Genomic DNA, 18789 nt, shown 5'->3' with positions numbered 1-18789 from the left:
AAAAAGGAACACCAAGAACAAAAGGTACTGGTTTTTTCAGATGTTCTATATCAACTTTCATGTACCACATATTTTAATTTTTCCTTCGTCTTGCGAGTGCATTTGGAATTCATATTTTTGTTTTTTATATAGTAGGACTTTTCAGCCACCTGAATTTTTTTTTCTGGATATTACCAAGGGACAGGCAGAGAAAGTGTAAGGAGTGAGCTAGAAGGTATTTGCTCAATGACCTGCTTGCTAAGCTGTAACAATTATAGTTTTTGGTGGTGAAAGACTATAGAAAAAGAAAAATAGAAAAAGGAGAAAGAATTGTAACCTAATATCTTAGAAGTTTGTCAGCAAGAATTTGTAAAGATAAACTGGCACTGATGACTTAGATCTGGGGGATTCAGATTCACCTAAAGCATCAAAAATACATCTTTTACTTCTGTTACACAGCAAGTCTTTGTGTAAACCACATGCAGTTTTGTGCTTGGCATTTAATTACTGGATAGAACCAGATTAAACCAAAAAATTCAGAAGATCCAGCTGTCACTAGGGGTCACTAAAGTAAATATAAAGAAAATGAAAAATGCTCATCATTCATCACTACTAAACTAAATATGAAAATGAGTTAAAAGTTTAGAATCACAGAATCTAAGAATTTAAATGAGACCATATCACTCAACTTTATTTTATATGACAGAAAACCAAAAATCCAAATTATTTACCCTAGTTAATCCTTATAGATAGAAGTAGAGCTGTCTCAACCATGTGATCTCATTTTCTAAAAAGGATCCATTTACTTTAAAATTTACATGGTTTTAAAAAATGAGTTATAAATGGCTCAGTGCCAACTCCCTCTCCACCTGAAAAAAAATCCAAATGATCTTCAAAGTCTGAATGAAAGTATAAAATTTGGCATATTGTGGTGCACTGTCATTTAGAAACATCAATATCAAAAAGATTCAAGAAGTCACAGTAACAAAATCATGGACAATATTTCTCAAAAGTTTAAAGTCAACGTTGTTACACCGCTATACTGATTAAAAGAAGGCTCTTAATAAATTAGTATACTTAAAAATTTCCTCTAAACTAAATTTTATATGTGAGTTGACATTTACACAAGGTGCATTAATGTTCAATATATAGAGCATTTTTCCAAAGAAAACAAATGCAGGTCAAAATGTGAAACCTAAGGAGAAAAACAAAACTGCTGGTAATAAAAAAAAATAATAAAAAGACTGCGTAGGAGCTTTGGGAAAGTACACTTGCCAAAAACCATTCTATATTACATGGAAACTAATTTGTAGTCTTAATGCTTCTCAATTGTCCTCAATCCAAATACCACTTGTGACACACGAATGAGAAAAGGCATTGTTTTGCCAGTGATTCTCTCATTTTCAGCGATCCAAGCTCAAATGAATTGGTTCATTTATTTCTTACAATTGACTGTTTCTCCTACAAAAAGTCAATACATCCTTATTACTTAAATAGAGTTCTAGTGCTCATAAGTGCCTATCATTTTCATTGCACAGATTTGGTCTTTAATGATGATATTGATCACCATGTACACAACCTTTGATGATAAAACTCTTATATTCCAATCTTCTGACAAGATCTGAGAAATGCAATTTTAATGATCATGAACCTTTTGATAAAATAATGCTGAGAAGTACTAAGGTACCATGATACACTGAGATGAGGCTTATACTGATTCAGAGTTAGCCAGGGATGACAAAGCCATCAACAGCAATGCCTTAGGAACTTTGTATTTAGTTCCCTGGCAGGAAGAGTGGGATACACCATTCTAATAATCAGGCTAAATTAGTTAAGTGATCATTTGACTCAAATAAGAAAAAAAAAATATTTGGAGAGAAATGCTCCAATAAAGCTGTTAGTGAAAGAAATGGCTACACAGATGACAGAAGCTAGTAAGAGGGAAAGAGTTCCCAAAAGACAGCCAGCCACCTGAAATCCATACCTGATACATTTTAAAGTCAGTAGAATCTTTGTACATCATACCTTTAAGAAAACATATGAGAGCTACATCATTTAATTTATTTCTAAATTGGAATACTTAAAAATTATGTTCCATAAAGATTAATTTAAATCCTGTAAAGAAACCGTTTTTTTTGCAAGTGTCAAAATGTTGCTCCATTTCTGCCTGGGCTAAATTTTGACTAATCATTCCTCAGAATTCTCTATGAAGCTCATTTTCATTATCTCCATTTTTAGACAAAGAAACCAAGAGCTTGAGAAGTTAAGAGGTGATTTAAACACACAAGGCAAATACAGGACAGAATTTGGGTTAGACCAAATCAATACTACAGTTAATTTGTATTGTCTTCTACATACAGTGCTTCCTACTAGATATTTGCCCCCTTAATCTTTTTTTTATGCATCTGTATGAAATATAGAGATGAAGGAAGAGAGGAGTGGGGGAGTGAGTCTTTTGACATGACTACAGGTGTTAAAGATGTTTCTGGCAGCCTTAAAAGGCAGCATCTGCATTTTCATTTGAGAAAGCAGAATACTAAATTCATGCCAGCCTACAAGACAGTGGTTACTATACAATGATTACTCTTAATTAATTTCACTGAAGAACTACTGTCCATCTGCACCGTGCAAAAGCTTCCAATTCTACCTCTCACCATCTGTATTTCATAAGTCATGCAAATCACACAACTTGCTTCTAACTTTCTGCCTTTAATAATTATAAGACTGCATTATCACGACAACTACTCATCCTAAATCTGTGTAAATTTATAAAAAAGTATTATTGGAAAGTTCTGAACACAACTTCAGTTTTTAAATATTTCCCACCTACCCTGAAATAAATTCTAAAGTTTTAAGATATTGGAGAATCCTGGAAAGTCAAACCATCCTTTCCAGTTACATAATAAAAGACAGCTTTAAACCCTTGATATTTAGTGTATAATCTACATAGGTTGTGTTTTGAAGGTTACTTTAAATGCAAACCACGCTTACCTTACTAAAACAAAAAGCATTCAAACAAAACAAACTCTCTTTCATTCTTGTGAGCATAGCTTAGGAATACTTTGTACAAAAAGCAGAATCATTTCAAAGAGAGTATATTAATGCATAGCTAGGGTGGTACTCACAGAGTATAAAGTCAAAAAAAGACATTTAGCAGCGAGCCAGGGCAACAATGATAAGGCAGCCACATCAAGAATATACCCAGAACTTCACACTTTTACAGAGGTGCATTAATAACAAAGAATCAAGTAGGTTGAAATTGTGGTGGTAAATATAACGTTTTGATTTATACCGGCAAGAAAAAAAATTATCAGGTTAATGCAGTAAGTTCTCCAGTTATAGTTTCTTTATCTATTTATTACCAGAACCTGCTCTTTTTAGAATTTTCACATCAGCAAACTAGAAAACAAGGAAGATCTTAACCAAAAAAAGGCATAGGAATTAAGTGCAAGTATTAAAGTAGATCTGTTTTGAAATTTAATGTAAGTTCTTGAAATGTTACCAAAGGAGGTCTTAAGTTATAACCTTCCTCATAACTTGAACTCAACTGCTAAACACACCACACAGACCCATTATACCATGAAAATAAGGTGTTACATTTAATAAGAAAAATGTTGACTTCCTTGCAGAAAAGCAATCTGAAAAGGCCTTTTAGTTATATTCAATTTCAGCAAATCTGCCCCAGGCAGATTTATCTGCCCCAAGTAAACATGCGTGCGTGTTTATGCACACATTTACATAGAGAGCTGAAAATCAATTATTATAAACCACAACATCTACTTGCTCAAATATTTTCACACCTTGTTTAACATTCCTACACATAGTGTCTGCAGGAAACAGAAACTACAGTTAGAAGGAGTGCTGGGAATCAGGCTTTGTTAACAAGGTTTAGAATAGCACACCCTTCTGTCCAAGAGTTTAATTGCAAATTGATTAGCACTGAAGTAAAACGAGATGGAGCTAACTTTTGGTGGTCTCTATACTACCCGTGTACATTAAGTTTTCCTTTCTTAAACATATTTCCTGAGTAGCATAAGGTGCAAAAAAAAAAAAAAAAAAAGCTAATCAAGTAAAAGATTAATTTCAGTAGAATGGAAACCAGGTATAACATTCATTCAGAAAAATTACTTTTCATAAAATTAAAAAATATATTTTTTCCACGTATGGAAAAGCATGAGGTTTAACAGGAGAGAAGAGGTAAGGCAGAGGTTCTTGATACCAGGCCAGGGATAATATTGCCTGTTGGGAACATTTTGAGAGTTATGAGGAGTTTTGGGTTACCACAATGATTGGGTTACCGAATGATTGCTAGATCAATGGATGGAACAATCCCACACATTGAAAAACTGCCTTATATCCCAAGTGACCTTTTTCATTTGAAAGAGTTTATTATGAATACTTCCGGAGAGACAAATTAAAGCAATTTCATGTATGAGACATTGCTTATCATTTGGTATTATCAAATTTGAAAATAAACTTTAATTTTTTTATTTAAATAAACTTTTTACTTCAGAATAATTTTAGATCTACAGAAAAGTTGGAAAAATAGTAGAGAGTTTCTGTATACCCCTCACCCATAGTCTCCTATTATTAACATCTCATATTACTATGGTATATTTGTTACAACTAAGGAACCAACATTGGTACATTGCTATTAAACTAAACTCTACACTTTATTTGGATTTCATTAGTTTTTTTTTTTTTCCTAATGTATTTTTTCTGTTCCAGGATCCTAACAAGGATACCTTAATACAATTAATCATCATGTCTTCTTTGTTTCCTCTGGTCTGTGAGTTTCTCACATTTTCCTCGTTTTTGATGACAGTTTTGAAGAGTATTGGTCAGGTACTCTGTAAAATGTCCTTAAATATGGGTTTGTCTAATGTTTTCCTCATGATTAGAATGGGGTTATGGGTTTCGGGGAGCGGGGAAAGTCAGGGAAGACCACAGAAATAAAGTGCCATTCTCATCACATATTATCAATATGCTATCGATATGACTTATCACTGATGTTAACCTTCATCATCTGGCCAAGGTAACAACTGCCAGGTTTCTCCACTTTAAAATTATGTTTTCCCCTTTCTACACTCTACTCTTTGGAAGTAAGTCACATTCAAGGGGTGGAGATTTAAGTGCCACATCCTTGGAGGAGCGGGTAATAGACATAAATTATTTGGAGTTCTCTGTATGGGAAATTTGTCTCTTCTCCCCCATTTCTTCATTTATCCAGTCATTTATTTACATCAGCATGAATTCATGGATATTTATTTTATACGTTGGGTTATAATCCAATACTACTTTATTTTATTGCTTGAATTGTTCCAGCTTTAGCTATTGGGAACTCTTTCAGATTGGCTCCCGAGTCTTCATCACTGTTTTTTTTTTTTTTTTTTTTTGAGCATTTCCTCACTCTGGCACCATAAATTATTAAATTGTTCCAGGCTCATCTTGTATATTCCCTGTCCCAGCCCTAAAATCTCCGATTTCTCCAAAAAGCTGTGGTTCCTTCCCACATGACTTTTAAATGCTCAACAGGAATTATTAGCATTACATATCAAATGAGTCTAACCTGTTAACTACTTCTCCTAATAGTTGTTTTTATTTCAATGTCTACCACGTCAGTTGGTCTTCATTTTCATTTATATTATATGGAATGACTCCTGATCTTAATGCTTCTCTTAAATCCAGATATGTTTATTTTAAGTAGACAAAAATATCAATTATTTTCTTCTCATATGGTCATACTGAGTATCCACATATAGAAACTAATCTTATTATAAATTATTTTTCCTTTAGATCACAATAAGGGAATTATACTGAATTTTTAAAAATTATGTGAGTAGGTAGGTTATATTATCTATGAATTTTATTTCAGGAGACATTACGTAATGTCTGTTATGTAAAGGGGGTGTTGGGTCCAAAAAGATTGATGTAGAGAAAGAAGAATAAGGTAGACTACAATGTGTGCACCTTATTTGGATCCTGGATCCTGATAAAAGAAAAAAAAAAAAAACCTAAAAGTGTTTACGACATTTATAAAACGAGAAAGGTGAACTACTAAATATTGGATGATATTAAGAAACAAATTTTGGTGTGATAATAGTGTTATAGTTCCCTGGCTTTATTCTGCTGTATTTATTTTCTATGTGTGTATGTTAGTTTCCAATACAAATATAAGAATAAGCTGGCAAAGCAGCCTCATTTGAAAAAAACCCTCAAAAATAAGAAACCATTACCTTTAAACATTAATTCAGACACATCTTAAAATTAACATAGACACATATTCATGGTATTACCATATTTAAAAGTCTACCTCTTACCAGACTGCTTTTAGCACAGGATGTCAACAATTATTTCAAGGAAAGTGATGAAATTCTCAAAAACATCCCCAAACAAAATTAATTTTAATTCATAAGGGTTTTAAAAGATAATGAGCACTTCAGGAGAAAAGTGCTTTACATAATCAAATGGACAAGGCTAGGGCAACTTCAAAATAGTTGGTAATTACCACACTTCACAGTTGGTTTTTTTTTTTTTTTTAACTGTCTGTTGTCCTGGGTATTTTGATAGCTTTTATAAAAAGTGAGAGACTTTAAACCACTCTCTCCACAGAAAGAACAATTTAAGTTGTCTTCACTTATTTTAAACCTTCCAGTGTAAAGCAAATTCACTTTAATTCTATTAAAAGAAAACAAGGAAGGAGAGAAAATGTCATCTTCGTATTCTTACTCTGAACAAATTCTACTTTAAGTTCCTAGATATATACTAGAATACATATTTTAGATACATATGCAAATCCATATGTATCACTTTAAAATATAATTTAGATAGAACTGTTTTTTCAATTGCCATTTTACAAATACTCAACTGATCTCTAGCTCAACTTAACCACTCCATATTTGTCATTTACTTCACAGTAGATTTTTGACTAATTATGGTTAAATTTTCTCTGGAACTTAAGTTGCTTTTGTGATTCTCTGAGCTATCATATCATATCATAACTTGCTCTATGATAAAGGTTTCCCCCCCAAAAAAAAATTTCGCGGGACCAATTAACATTTGGTAGCTATGTAAAGGTGTGAGATATAGGAATGTGCCTAATAAAGTTTTCTGTTCAAAGAAACACTGATGAAATATAGATAGCAATGCTAACCACTGCTGAGTAAATCTGAACAAAATAATATGAGTCATTATTTCTAATAGGATGTGAAGCCCTTATGAACAGGCACCCTGCACTTTTATTAGCAGTCCTGTGAAAACAAAACATCTTCTCAGCACTAGGTTGGTAGTAGCAGTGGTCTGAAGAAGGTTTTTTGCGTAGGTCCAGACTCAGCAGAGGGAAGCATCAAACTCCTGGGGTTCACTTCAAAATAGAAAAGCTGTCAAGCTTTGCGCAGTGGCAGTATCGTAGCCAATGAGGTTTATCCGAGTCGCGATTATTGCTAATTGAAAATAGAAAAACTGTCACCAAGACTATAGTTATGTGTGGCATCTTTGTCACTAACTATAGCCCTATTCAGAGAAGTAGAAACACCTCACCATATATACATACACAAACACACCCTGCTAGAGGCCGAAGGACCTAAGAACCATAGCCCAACTTACCAGACACTAGAGAAGTTAGGGCTGATGGAGAGACATCCATATCTTTGAAAGTATTCACAGGAGTACTCTTATGTCACATCTACCCCGGGTGGGAAGGCAAAGTAGAAATATTATGTATTTTGGAACCAGGTAGAAATTAATTCAAATGGTATACTTAAACACCTTTTCAATAAATATTTGGGTATATAGAACAAGTCATTCAATGTTTCGAAGCAAAAATCTTTCTAAGCAAAAGTTTGCTCACCTGTAAATTAGGTATAATTCCAACCTGTCAAGGCTAGGATAGGCATTAAAGATAATATAGGGAAAGCACTTAGTACAGTAAATGGTATGTAGTAAGCACTTAATAAATATTATCTATTATTAGTTCTGCCTCTCAAGATTGTCAACAGAATGGAACCTCTTTCTAAATTTAAAAAAACAAACATATTTACCATGCACTTATTATGTACTGGCATCGTTTTAAAGTATACCACAACAGAAAAATGTGGTAAAAGGTGGAAACACCTTTTAAATTGGTAATTATAAGTAATATTATCACCCCCACTTTATAAAATGAGAAAACTTAAGCAAGTTACTTAAACTGTCCCTAAGATCACATGGCTAGGAAGTGATGGAGTCAGGATATAAATGCAGGCATCTGATTCCAAAATGTTCTTAACTATAGTATGTTATATATGCTTAGAGAGTTTTGCCTGGAAAAGTTGCCAATTTTTAAAGGGTAGGAAATTCAGGATATTTTTGAGAAAGTCAAATCTGAAGATAATTATGTACATACCTGAACTGTGTCCTTTACCCACTAAATTGTAAATCCAATCCAACAGGAGGAAAATAGAGAGGTGATGTCAAACCAATTCCATCATGAACAGCTGTCCTGATGAGCTGCTTAACTTCTTTGTACCTTACCTATAAAAAGGTGTTATTCTCCCTCATCTCACTTTAAGCATTACTAATAATATTAGATGTGAAATGAATGAGACCGTTCCGATTTGGGCAAATGAGAGGAAAAACCAAGCTGTATTATATGTTTGCAAAAATACCAAAAAATAAAAAACTATAATTCTAAGTACACAATAATTCTAACCAGAAATATTCATACAACTCATTTCTAACTAGCATATTTTCGGTATGGAAATAGCTCCTGATAAAGAACAGTACTTGAAAACACTGTATTCTCTCAGGTCAATTTCTTTCCAATCTTGTTTGCATTATTAGATTGATGAGCAAACCCTTTCTTTACATGTTAAGTGTAAGCTTCAGTAGGAGCCCAGTGAAATTATCACAAATCCCAAATATCGGAATATGAATGAACAGGTTTTTACCATAAATAAACTCAAAGCATTATGTCTAGGGACAGACTAGAAAGAAAAATTATCTAACCCCAAATATTCCATAGAACCAACTTCTTTCAGCATGTGGCAATGCAACATCAAACTGAAAGCCTCTGGTGGTCATAGCTAGGAGGCAATGGAGCAGGCTTCCGAACAAGGAAGGCTCGTGCTGTTGATTTAGTGCAATGCTGGTACCAACAGGCACTGCCACAAAGCTCATCCTGGCACCAATACGGAGGGAAATGGGGAAAGAGCACCTAGCCCTGCCATACCCATTGGCTCTATGCCACATCGAACTTGGTTTTCACACAGGCTCCAGCAGGCAGGAGGAAAATAAGCAACTGGACTCCTACATGTACCGTTGAGCACCATTAGCAAAAAGTCTACAACACAGTTAGTCAGAAGGTAGTGAGTTATCTCAATTGATTGTTCATAGTCAGTTACAGACAGAACTCCTTGTTCTACTCTTTCCCCCTTTCTCACTACTGCACTTGACTAGTCTTAACACAATAACAAAAAACTCTACAACACTTTCTCTTCTATATGTATTTAATACCCCAATGGCCCGTTTTGAAAACCAAAATATAAATGAATTACACAAAATTAATATATAAATTGTTCACTCTGGTAGGAAAAAAAATCACAAGTCCCCAGGACTATTAAACTTTTTGAAAGTGTGGACAGTTGAAGAAAAAAAAAATACATGGGATAAACTCCCATGTACACATATAAAACATACCAAAATTACAGCAAAAATTCAGCTAGTGCTGTTAAAATTAATAGTTCAGCAGAATTATGTAAGGCCAGTATTTTAAAGGTTTTTATTTATAAATTACATTGTAAGTGTAACTAACAACTTACTAAAAAATAAATTCTTTCATAATCTTTTGTAAATAAATTGAAAAAAGTAAAATCCAAGATCTAAGCCAGACTTCCACTGATTTATTGTAGATATTACATGAGAATCTGAGACAAAATAAAAACTTCAAACAAACATCAAGAAAAGGATATTGGGCAACATTTTAAAAGGCAAGTAACTTAATGTGGTTTCTTCTCATCTAGCATTGTATCTGAAGACTGACTAACCTACCTATTAAGAAAGTTCCTAAAAGCATTAATGTCAAATAAATATATAACAGTCATGTATGCTATACTTGATATTAGTTATGTAATGATGTTTTTTTTCATGGCAAACTACCATACATTAATGTGTGTGCAAGTTTTAATTTAGTAAATCTTGGTTTTTAAAACAATTTCATATTGTGACAAAATACTCAATAGATGAACACAAGAAAATAAAGTAGTTATTACTGTACTCTAGTAAAAATTAAAATTCAATGAATTTATGAAAATACCAACAAACACTTTCTGTCCTGAAATTGTAAGTTAGGATAATGAAAACTAAGAATTAATGACTATAATTTAAATTGAAATCAGAGAAGGAATTAAATATATCTGTTCAGCTTTTTAAAATTCTATCATGTTGAATAATTGTTTGTAAATCAAATCAGGGCACAATTGCAACCCATTATTTTGCAATACTAGCTAGAACATTTAAGCCTGAAGGTGTTTTATTAAGAGTTAACAAACCAGCATGCCTATGTTAAGGTCTTCAAAATTTCACTTATTCTGATTTATATTTTAACAATTCTAAATTGGGAGGAGACATGCTTTATTAGACAAATCTATATAATTTACCTACTACTGATTATCTGGTAGCAAGTAATTCACAAAAAATTCATGAGGCACTTGTATTCAGCAAGCTACACTTCACGGTAACTTTCTACATATGTTCTTAACACAGGCTTTTCAAAAACTAGTCAAAATAAACCATATCTAGTTTTAAAAAAATTAAAATTATTGTTTTTAAAATCAGCGGGAGGGATGGAATTACACAAGAAAATGATGATTTAAGGTGCATCTCTAAATATTTTCCTTTTTTCCTATTAATAAAAGTGCAAATTCAACATTAAATATAATAAAATTAATGGTTTTCATAAAGCTAAATGGCTATTTATCCATTTTATCTTCCTAATAAATAAAGAATTCACAACAGAGAAATACATTTCAATTTCTTATGAGTTTTTCTTTTACTTTTATAAAGAATAAAACCTAAGAAGGCATTTTATCATTTTCACTCTACTATACATTCCAAAATATATAGTTCTCTTAAAAATACCAAAATGAAGAAACAATTAGAAAATCTGAATGAAGAAAAATAAACGCTCAGAAAGAGTGGGGTTATTTTTGCATTTTTCTTTTTTAAAATTTATTTATTTTAATTGACACGTATTGATCATATATATTTATGGGGCACAGAGTTTTATTTCAATACATGTATACAATATGTGATTAAATCAAGGCAATTAGCATATATGTCATTGACGGCGGTGTTTTTTTTAACTAATAAGCATTTGCTTACTGTGTTGTCCTATTAAATGACATCAGCAAGTAATAGTTATACCATATTTATAATAATTATGGCATAAATACAGAAATGTTATTAATTCATTGAAATTATTAATATTTCATAACACAATGAGCCTAAACCATGATTTAGATCTTTGAAGTAGCTAGAGCAACACAATCACAAGAAATGGATAAAGCAATCCTACTCCCACTGTACTCTGGCAGACAATATACAAGTTGGCACTGAAGTATCCATTAAAGCATTAGAAGGGACTTTATGTGCATTGTCATTTAGGAAAGATTTGCTGACAGAACAGTAATCTGTGAATAAATTAATTTAGTCCTTCACTCAACAAATATTTTCTGAGTGCCTATCTTACCCCAGATACTTTCTTACCCATTGTTATGAAAACAGATAGGGTCCCTGCTCTTATCCAGTGGGGGAGTTAGACATCAATCAAATAACCATATAAATTAATGTAAAAATAAAACTGGCAAATGGGATACAGGAGATATATGTGGTACTAGCAGACCATATAACTGAGAATTTCAGGTGGTTTGGAGAATCTGGGAAGGCTTTCCTGAGGCTGAGGCGGGAAGACTTGAGATCTAAAGGATGCATAGGACTTAACTAGGTGAAGAAAAGAGGTAAGAGAGAACATATTATGTGCAAAAAGGCCCAGTGGTGGGCAAACGAGAAAGACTGACAGGCAACCAGTGTAGCTGGGTATGAGGCTTACCTCAAAGGCAATAACCAAACCTTCAAGGGTCTTATAGGCCAAGTTAAGGACTTTGACCTTTATCCTGAAAACAATGAGAAGACATTAAATTGTTTTAAGCTAATGGGGGTGAGAAGTGCAAGGATAGATTAGATGAGAATCATTTTCAAGGAGTTCATCCTGACTGCAGGCTTATGGATCAAACAAATAAACAAAATTAAGATATTCCAATAATCATGCCCTTGACTGAAAAGGTCATGTCTTGCCTCTCACAATAATAGAAGAAAATGGAAAAACAGAGTACATTAATTTTACCTTTTCTAAACCCAAACACCACTTCTCAAACTTTTCCACTGATGTATCCGCAATTGATGAACAGAATGTACTCATAACCCTGGGAGGTCTGGGGAATGCAGCTTTAAACAGCCTGCTGCAAGCCTAAAATTCCTGTTAAGCCTCTGGTCTCATCTTTAAAATCATGCCAATTTTGCTTTCTACATCATGAATATAATACCCATTTTTGTTTTAATATAAAAATGTTTTAAAATGCTTAGCAAAAAATCAACCCTTTGGTTTCCTTTGATCATTTGGCTTCCACAACTACGGAAATACACCAATTTGAGAAGCACAGGCCTATGCTATTCATGAAAACTGAATTCACTCACTGAATGTTATTCAATACAATTATTCCACGTTGAAGACTACACTTGCTGTTCTTTAGTCAGATGCTAAACCACGGAAAAGTCATAAAAAATAAAAAGTTTTAGATTCCATTTTTTTCCAAATTACTTACCTTCTTCTCCCCCCTTTTAAATTAGTACAGATGATCCATCCTTCTAGTACTCTTTATGGAATCTAATACTTTATCATTCACAATAAGCCTTATGTGTGAGATACTGTAGGGAAGTCACATAGAAAACTAAAAGTCATTAAGAACAAATTAATCCCTAATCTGACGTTGCTCTGCTATAAATAAAAATAATTTATTGTTGCTTTAAGAACAGTATTAATACTTAAAAACCGATCTCCATTCTTCACGTAGATTTTGGATCAGTAAAATTCTAAATATCTAACAACATAACGTTAATGATATAACTAATCTTCAAAATAACTCATTTTAACGTTATTTTCAAATTATTCCTGAGAAACAGATTTGACACAGCTGTACCAACTCAATACACATTCTTTGTGGGCTTATTTTTGGCAGCCAAAGTTTTATAATGTGGTATTTATTTAAACTCAGGACATGATGAGAGTTTTACTGTCTTTGTGAAATGTAGATTTGTTCTTGTACTTTTGTGCCACCTACTCACGTTCCTCCCTCACTTTCCCTCTACTGCCTGCCTCTCCACTTCAACCAGACAAACCTAGACACAACCCCTGTGGTTAATGACCCCATCCAAACTCTAGAGTCTCTTGCTGTGCCTCTTCATGTAGGATACAACCCTCTTAGAATGTCCTAATTAAACAAATAGATTAAATAGTTGCTAAAATCCCACCTTCCTCATGGACACCTTCTGGACTCACTAAAATTATCATCGTCTCTTTCCATTGGTGTTTGTATACATAATGCAAACTTTTAAAAAGTTTACTAAGTGTTCTAGTTGGTATTTGTCTCTGTTCGTTTTGGCATAGGTTTGTCAATGTCATTGCCATTTCTTACGGAGGCTAATTTTCCCAAAACAGAGAATAATTTATTTAAAACAATCCATTAAAGCACCTTCCATCCAGAAGCACTGAATAAATAATATCTAAGGACCAGAATAAATCTACATAAATATACTCTTTCTTCCCAATGTGCACTAAATCATGAGTGTTACTTCAAGGAGCAAATGTTAATGACACTATAAATAAAATAATTTTTCTTGTGAACTAAACCCTACATATCGAAAAGGTAAATTTGTTCTTCGTGTAAAATGACAAGAATTCCTTTTCCAAAAAAGTGTCAAATCCAAAATAGATGATTGTTGGTGCCTATCTAGTCACCTTGCAATTTTTTTTAAAAAATCTAATTTTTCAAAAGGAAGTGATACGACTAATTTGATCACTTCAGTTTAACATATTTTTCTTACAGTGTATACGTTTCAAGTTCCTGCCAGAAAAATTATTTCTAATTTTTCATGAAACTTTAATTCAAAATTTTGATATTTTCCTTTATCTAATTTAGATAAATTTCAACCTCAGCTCTGGGTCCTAGGATGGGAAAAAAAATTACTAAAGAGTATTGTACTTGTCAAAACTTCTTTGCTTTATCAGATACATTCTCCTTTACAGCATTTAACTTTTATACTGAATAGACCTTTTTTCATCACTACATTTTTCCTCTATTATAGGGTTGTATGCAAAACATTGGTTTTGCTTTTTGTACCTAAAATGATGTATTTCATTCTGTTCTCAAGATGGCTGAGTCATCAGGACAGAAATTAGAAGTCAGGGAACGCTTCTTGGAGAAAATAGTTTACAGTAAATAGGAAAGAGTGGAACAATTGGCTGAGAAAAGGCTATCTTAAAAATTTAGATTTTAGGAATCACAGTAATACAAGATCGGCTGGAGCTAAGTAACAGAGACCGTAAAAGAAGGTCAGCGAAGTGGGGTCTGTTGGTTGACTGAAGATTATAATCATTTTATTTGACCCAGAAAGGGATTAAAGATCACTGAAAGAATGTAATGGAGGGATCAGGTCCTGGAAAATAACTGTCTTAGTCATGTGAATATTCTGAATGAGTCTCAGAGTTGGAAAAGGTGTGAGAAGGAAGTTGGAATTATTGGGGGTGACATGGACAAGGGAAATTCATAATAGAATTAATAATAGGGGCCATAAAGTATTAAGAGGTTTTTGTTATATTTCAGTGGGCAAAAAAGCAGAGAAGGGCTATGGACTCAAACACTACAGATTATGAAGTATTTCCAGGCCCTGCAAGTGAACAGACAGGATCTGAGAAATAATAGATTTTAGAGTAATAGCCTGAGCAAAAATTAGAAACAGTTATTGGTCTACTTTTCTGCCTACAGTTTTTTCCAATAACTTGTTTGCTTTTATTTACTTTGAAAATGGTTACATTTTAAAATTTTACCCAAACTACAAGAGGATTGAAAGCAATTTCCAATTGAGAAAGGGTAGTTTCAAATGCTAAGTGATGAGCAATTTTCTCCAAAAATATTTTTATAAAATTAAATTTTAATATTAATGTGAAGGTCTATAAGATATCTCCAAATAGCAAGAAATACTATCAGGATAATCTAGAATATAACTACTTATTTTACTGACTCATAAGGAGTTCATGTGTTTACTGGAACTAACACTGACACTTTCATATCAAATTTTTGTCAGTAGAAAACCTGGTGAGTACTGGATTTTACAAATAGTGGAGTTAGAGGTGAGCAAAGAAATCCAAGTGTTTCTGTATGTCCTTACTAATAATTAATATATAAATTTTATATTTGCATCTTCCTTAAATATACTGTAATAGAAAGTAATAGATCAAAGTGAATTTCAATGTATAAATGGTCCTTCATAAATAATCTTGAATATATGCTACCAAAGCTTAATAATCTTCTCAGCCCATTTTCCCCACTTCAATTCCCTCTTTGATGACTGAATTTCAGTATCATTCCTATAAATTCTCTAGAATCATAAATATATGGCCATGTCTATTATATTCTTAATGGTTCCTTTTTTGTTTAGTGAAGAGAAAAATACCCTAGAAAGAACATAAAGCCTGTAGCTTACTAAACAGAGTTATAACTATTTATGATTGTGACCAGTTGAAAGCATATGCTATATGCTTTAAATGTTAAGGATGGTGAAACTGTCACATTAGGATCATGCTCTGAAGAACTCCTAAAATGTTTTGGTTGTTCAAGAGTCTTGTCCATTCTTTGGTACTGCTTTTATATCACTATACATTACACGACACTAAATTAGGTTTTGCCATCCCAAAGCAACAGCCTAAATTAGCAGTTGACTTTTAAACATTACTGCATCTGAGGAAAGGGTGAGAAGTATTTTAAAAATATCTTTCATTAATGTTTATTTGGGTAAAAGGGTAGAGAAGAAAAAATTAATTAACAGTGTAAGTTAAAGTAGAGGAAATGCTCATTTCATCCAATTATTTTTCAAAATCTCATTTTCTGATAATATCTCAAATCAAATTTATATGAATATTATGGAAATTTCAGCAGTTAAGTAGTTTCAGAATTGAAATATATATAGGTAATTACATCACTGTCTTCCAGTCATGTATGTACAAATATACACAAATTCTATCTTGGCTATCTAACTGATCTTTTCAAACAGCTCTAAAATTAATCACCAACAGGTATGAAAACAAGTTATTCAACTTAAATATAACCATTTAAAATCACAGCTAAAAATGTTAACCTTACTTCAAGGAAGCTGCATTATAGGCTGGAGAGATTTTCAAAGGCCTAATGTACTGGAAAACTAATAATGTGTGTCAGAATATGTGCATCATATGTTCTCATTGCTTAGTGAACCTAAACTGTGGAGAGAGGGGACCCTGCAGAACTTAACTGGTAGGGTGGGAGGTGAAGAAGATGGAGTATGCAGCACTCACTACAAGCATCATGGGAATTTGTGAGAGGTAATCTATGAAGGTAATCCGACTCCCATGGAGCCCAGACAGCTTTTCTTTGAATATTTCAGCAACAGACTGAAACTAAAATAACATTTTAGACAAATTCAAAGAAAGGGTTTTAATTGAGCATTCTTGCTTCCTGCATAGACTCTATAGCTCTTTCTTCAATGACCGGGAAACAGACAAGACAGATGTTTGTCTTTATCTACGAAGGGGGTAGGGAGTATTGGTGGGAATCTAGGAAATTGGAATTTCAATAGCAAATACAGAAAGAGAAAAAGCAGCAGAAAAGATGAGCCACTGCAGGACTTCGTCTTAGTCATCTTTATAATCCCCATGAAACCTTCGCACAATGCACCGCACACAGGGGGACAGGCAATAAATAATAAATTAGGTTTAATTCAATTCACTTACATTTGTACCATGCTTTGCAGTTGCAAAGCACTTTCTACATATTGGAAAAGAAAAAGTAAATGAGGGATAAAGGGGCAAGTAAGTGAATAAAAGGAAAGCAAAATAGAAAAAGGAAAATCCACAAAGAATAAGAGGCAGAAAAGGTTGGGGAAAGGATAGAGGGAAAACGAGTTTCTCTCTGTCACCCTCAATCTCTTTCAATCACCCTACCTTTCGTTCTAATGTACCTGGAACTTAGAAAGTCTGATTGCTAAGCAAGCCCTAAGAAGAGAGCTCCCTCATCTTCAGAACAGGCACTTTCAGAGATAAAGAGCCCTTGGTCCCTGACTGATCTATTTAGAGTTTATGCTCAGGTATGATCTCCAGCAAAGCTCTAACATCTCCCAAGTGTGGCCAAGGGATCCTTTATTTCATTCCATCCATCCCCTCCTCAGCATTCCCTAAATCTTAAGGAAGAGTTGGGCCTGGGGATGGAAGGGGGGGCGGTGTCCTATCCTCTACACGCCCCTTAATTCAGACAACAGAGGGAGGTAGTGAGGCAGAAAAGCTCAGGGACTAAGAAAAAGCCCACGTTTGCGACCAAGAGGGCGAGTGTTTAAAACCGTGGTTATCAGAAATTGCCAGGGGCAAGAAGGAGGGATGCCTTCAAGATGGAAGAAATGAGATGGTACTTGAATGCGCATCACCTTACACCTGGCGTCGAGCCACTAATAAAAAGCCCTGAGGTCCAAAGCCTCAACAGGCCCGAACCGGAGGAGGCAAAGGACGCGTGGGGATGCGCAGGAAGGAGCTCACAGATACCAGCGCTGATGCTGTCCCAGGGGAAGCATGTTCTCCTCATCCCAAAGTAGCACGTCCCCCTCAGCATCCTCAGCCCAACCTGAAGGGGTGGGGGGGGGGGCTTCCCGGCTCCACACGGGAGCGGCCGCGTCCTGACCCCATTATGCGGACTTAAAAGTTGCCAGGAGAGTTGGCGCTGGGAAAGGCACCTGGCAGGGGTGGCCGCCAAGGGGGCGTCAGGTTTGCCAGGAACAAAGGGGCTGGGGAAGGGGCGACCAGGGGAGCAGGACCGGGGGGGTGGGAGGTGGGGGGTGGGGTCCTCCCTGAGCTGGGAGAAAAGGGTCGCTACGTCCTCCCAGCCTGGAGGCGAGGAGCTGAGTGGAACCGGGAGTGGGCAAGATGAGCCGGGATTCCTCCGCCCGGCTTCCTGCCTCCAACCGGGTGGCGCCCTCCGCCCTTGAGCTCTCCGCGCCCCTCTGGCTGGAGACAAAAGGAGACCGGGGACCCCGGGCCCCTGCCAGTCCCGGAGGACCCCCGCCGCTCCCCCAACGTCAGTCGGTGGAAGCCCCGATGGCGGGCTCTGCCGCGGCGGGCGCCCCCTCCCTCCCCCGCGTGGGGACCCCGCGCCCCAGTGCCGCCTCGCCCTCCCCACAGCCAGGGTTACCTTTCATCCAGTCCACTACTTGACTCGGAGACCATTTGCTCACCGGTTCCATTATCAGAGCCATGGGCACGGGGTCAGTTCCGCGCGGGGCGTGGAACTCAGACACAAAACGAACTCCGCAGCCCAAGCCGCCCTCAGGTGGGGTCCCTTGCTGGCCGCAGCCTCACGGGGCCGGCGGCGCGGAGAAAGCGGCTTTTGTGTGTCGGGTCTCGCGGCTATAATGTCTCTTAGCCAACGGCGGGCAGCAGCGGTGGGAGCGGCGACGGGGAGAGAAACGCGCCGCGGTCGC

General features: G+C 35.4%; 1 protein-coding gene and 1 pseudogene across 2 annotated transcripts in view; one reads left to right on the top strand and one right to left on the bottom strand.

The window, feature by feature from the left end:
• The window catches only part of CNKSR2 (connector enhancer of kinase suppressor of Ras 2), a 314535-nt gene extending 295971 nt beyond the window's left edge, over positions 1 to 18564 (bottom strand). For both annotated transcript variants that reach the window (XM_063084016.1, XM_063084017.1), the window contains exon 1: positions 18501 to 18564. In XM_063084016.1, the coding sequence (XP_062940086.1) occupies positions 18501 to 18564 (64 nt within the window). The remainder of the gene's footprint in view (positions 1 to 18500) is intronic.
• On the top strand, positions 7365 to 7489 carry LOC134368733 (U4 spliceosomal RNA; annotated as a pseudogene).
• Positions 18565 to 18789: the final 225 nt, after the last annotated feature.

This window comes from Cynocephalus volans, chromosome X, assembly GCF_027409185.1.
Source record: "Cynocephalus volans isolate mCynVol1 chromosome X, mCynVol1.pri, whole genome shotgun sequence".
Taxonomy (NCBI): Eukaryota; Metazoa; Chordata; class Mammalia; order Dermoptera; family Cynocephalidae; genus Cynocephalus; species Cynocephalus volans.
Note: the sequence above shows the minus strand (reverse complement) of the source record. Positions and strands in the feature narration are given on the sequence as shown.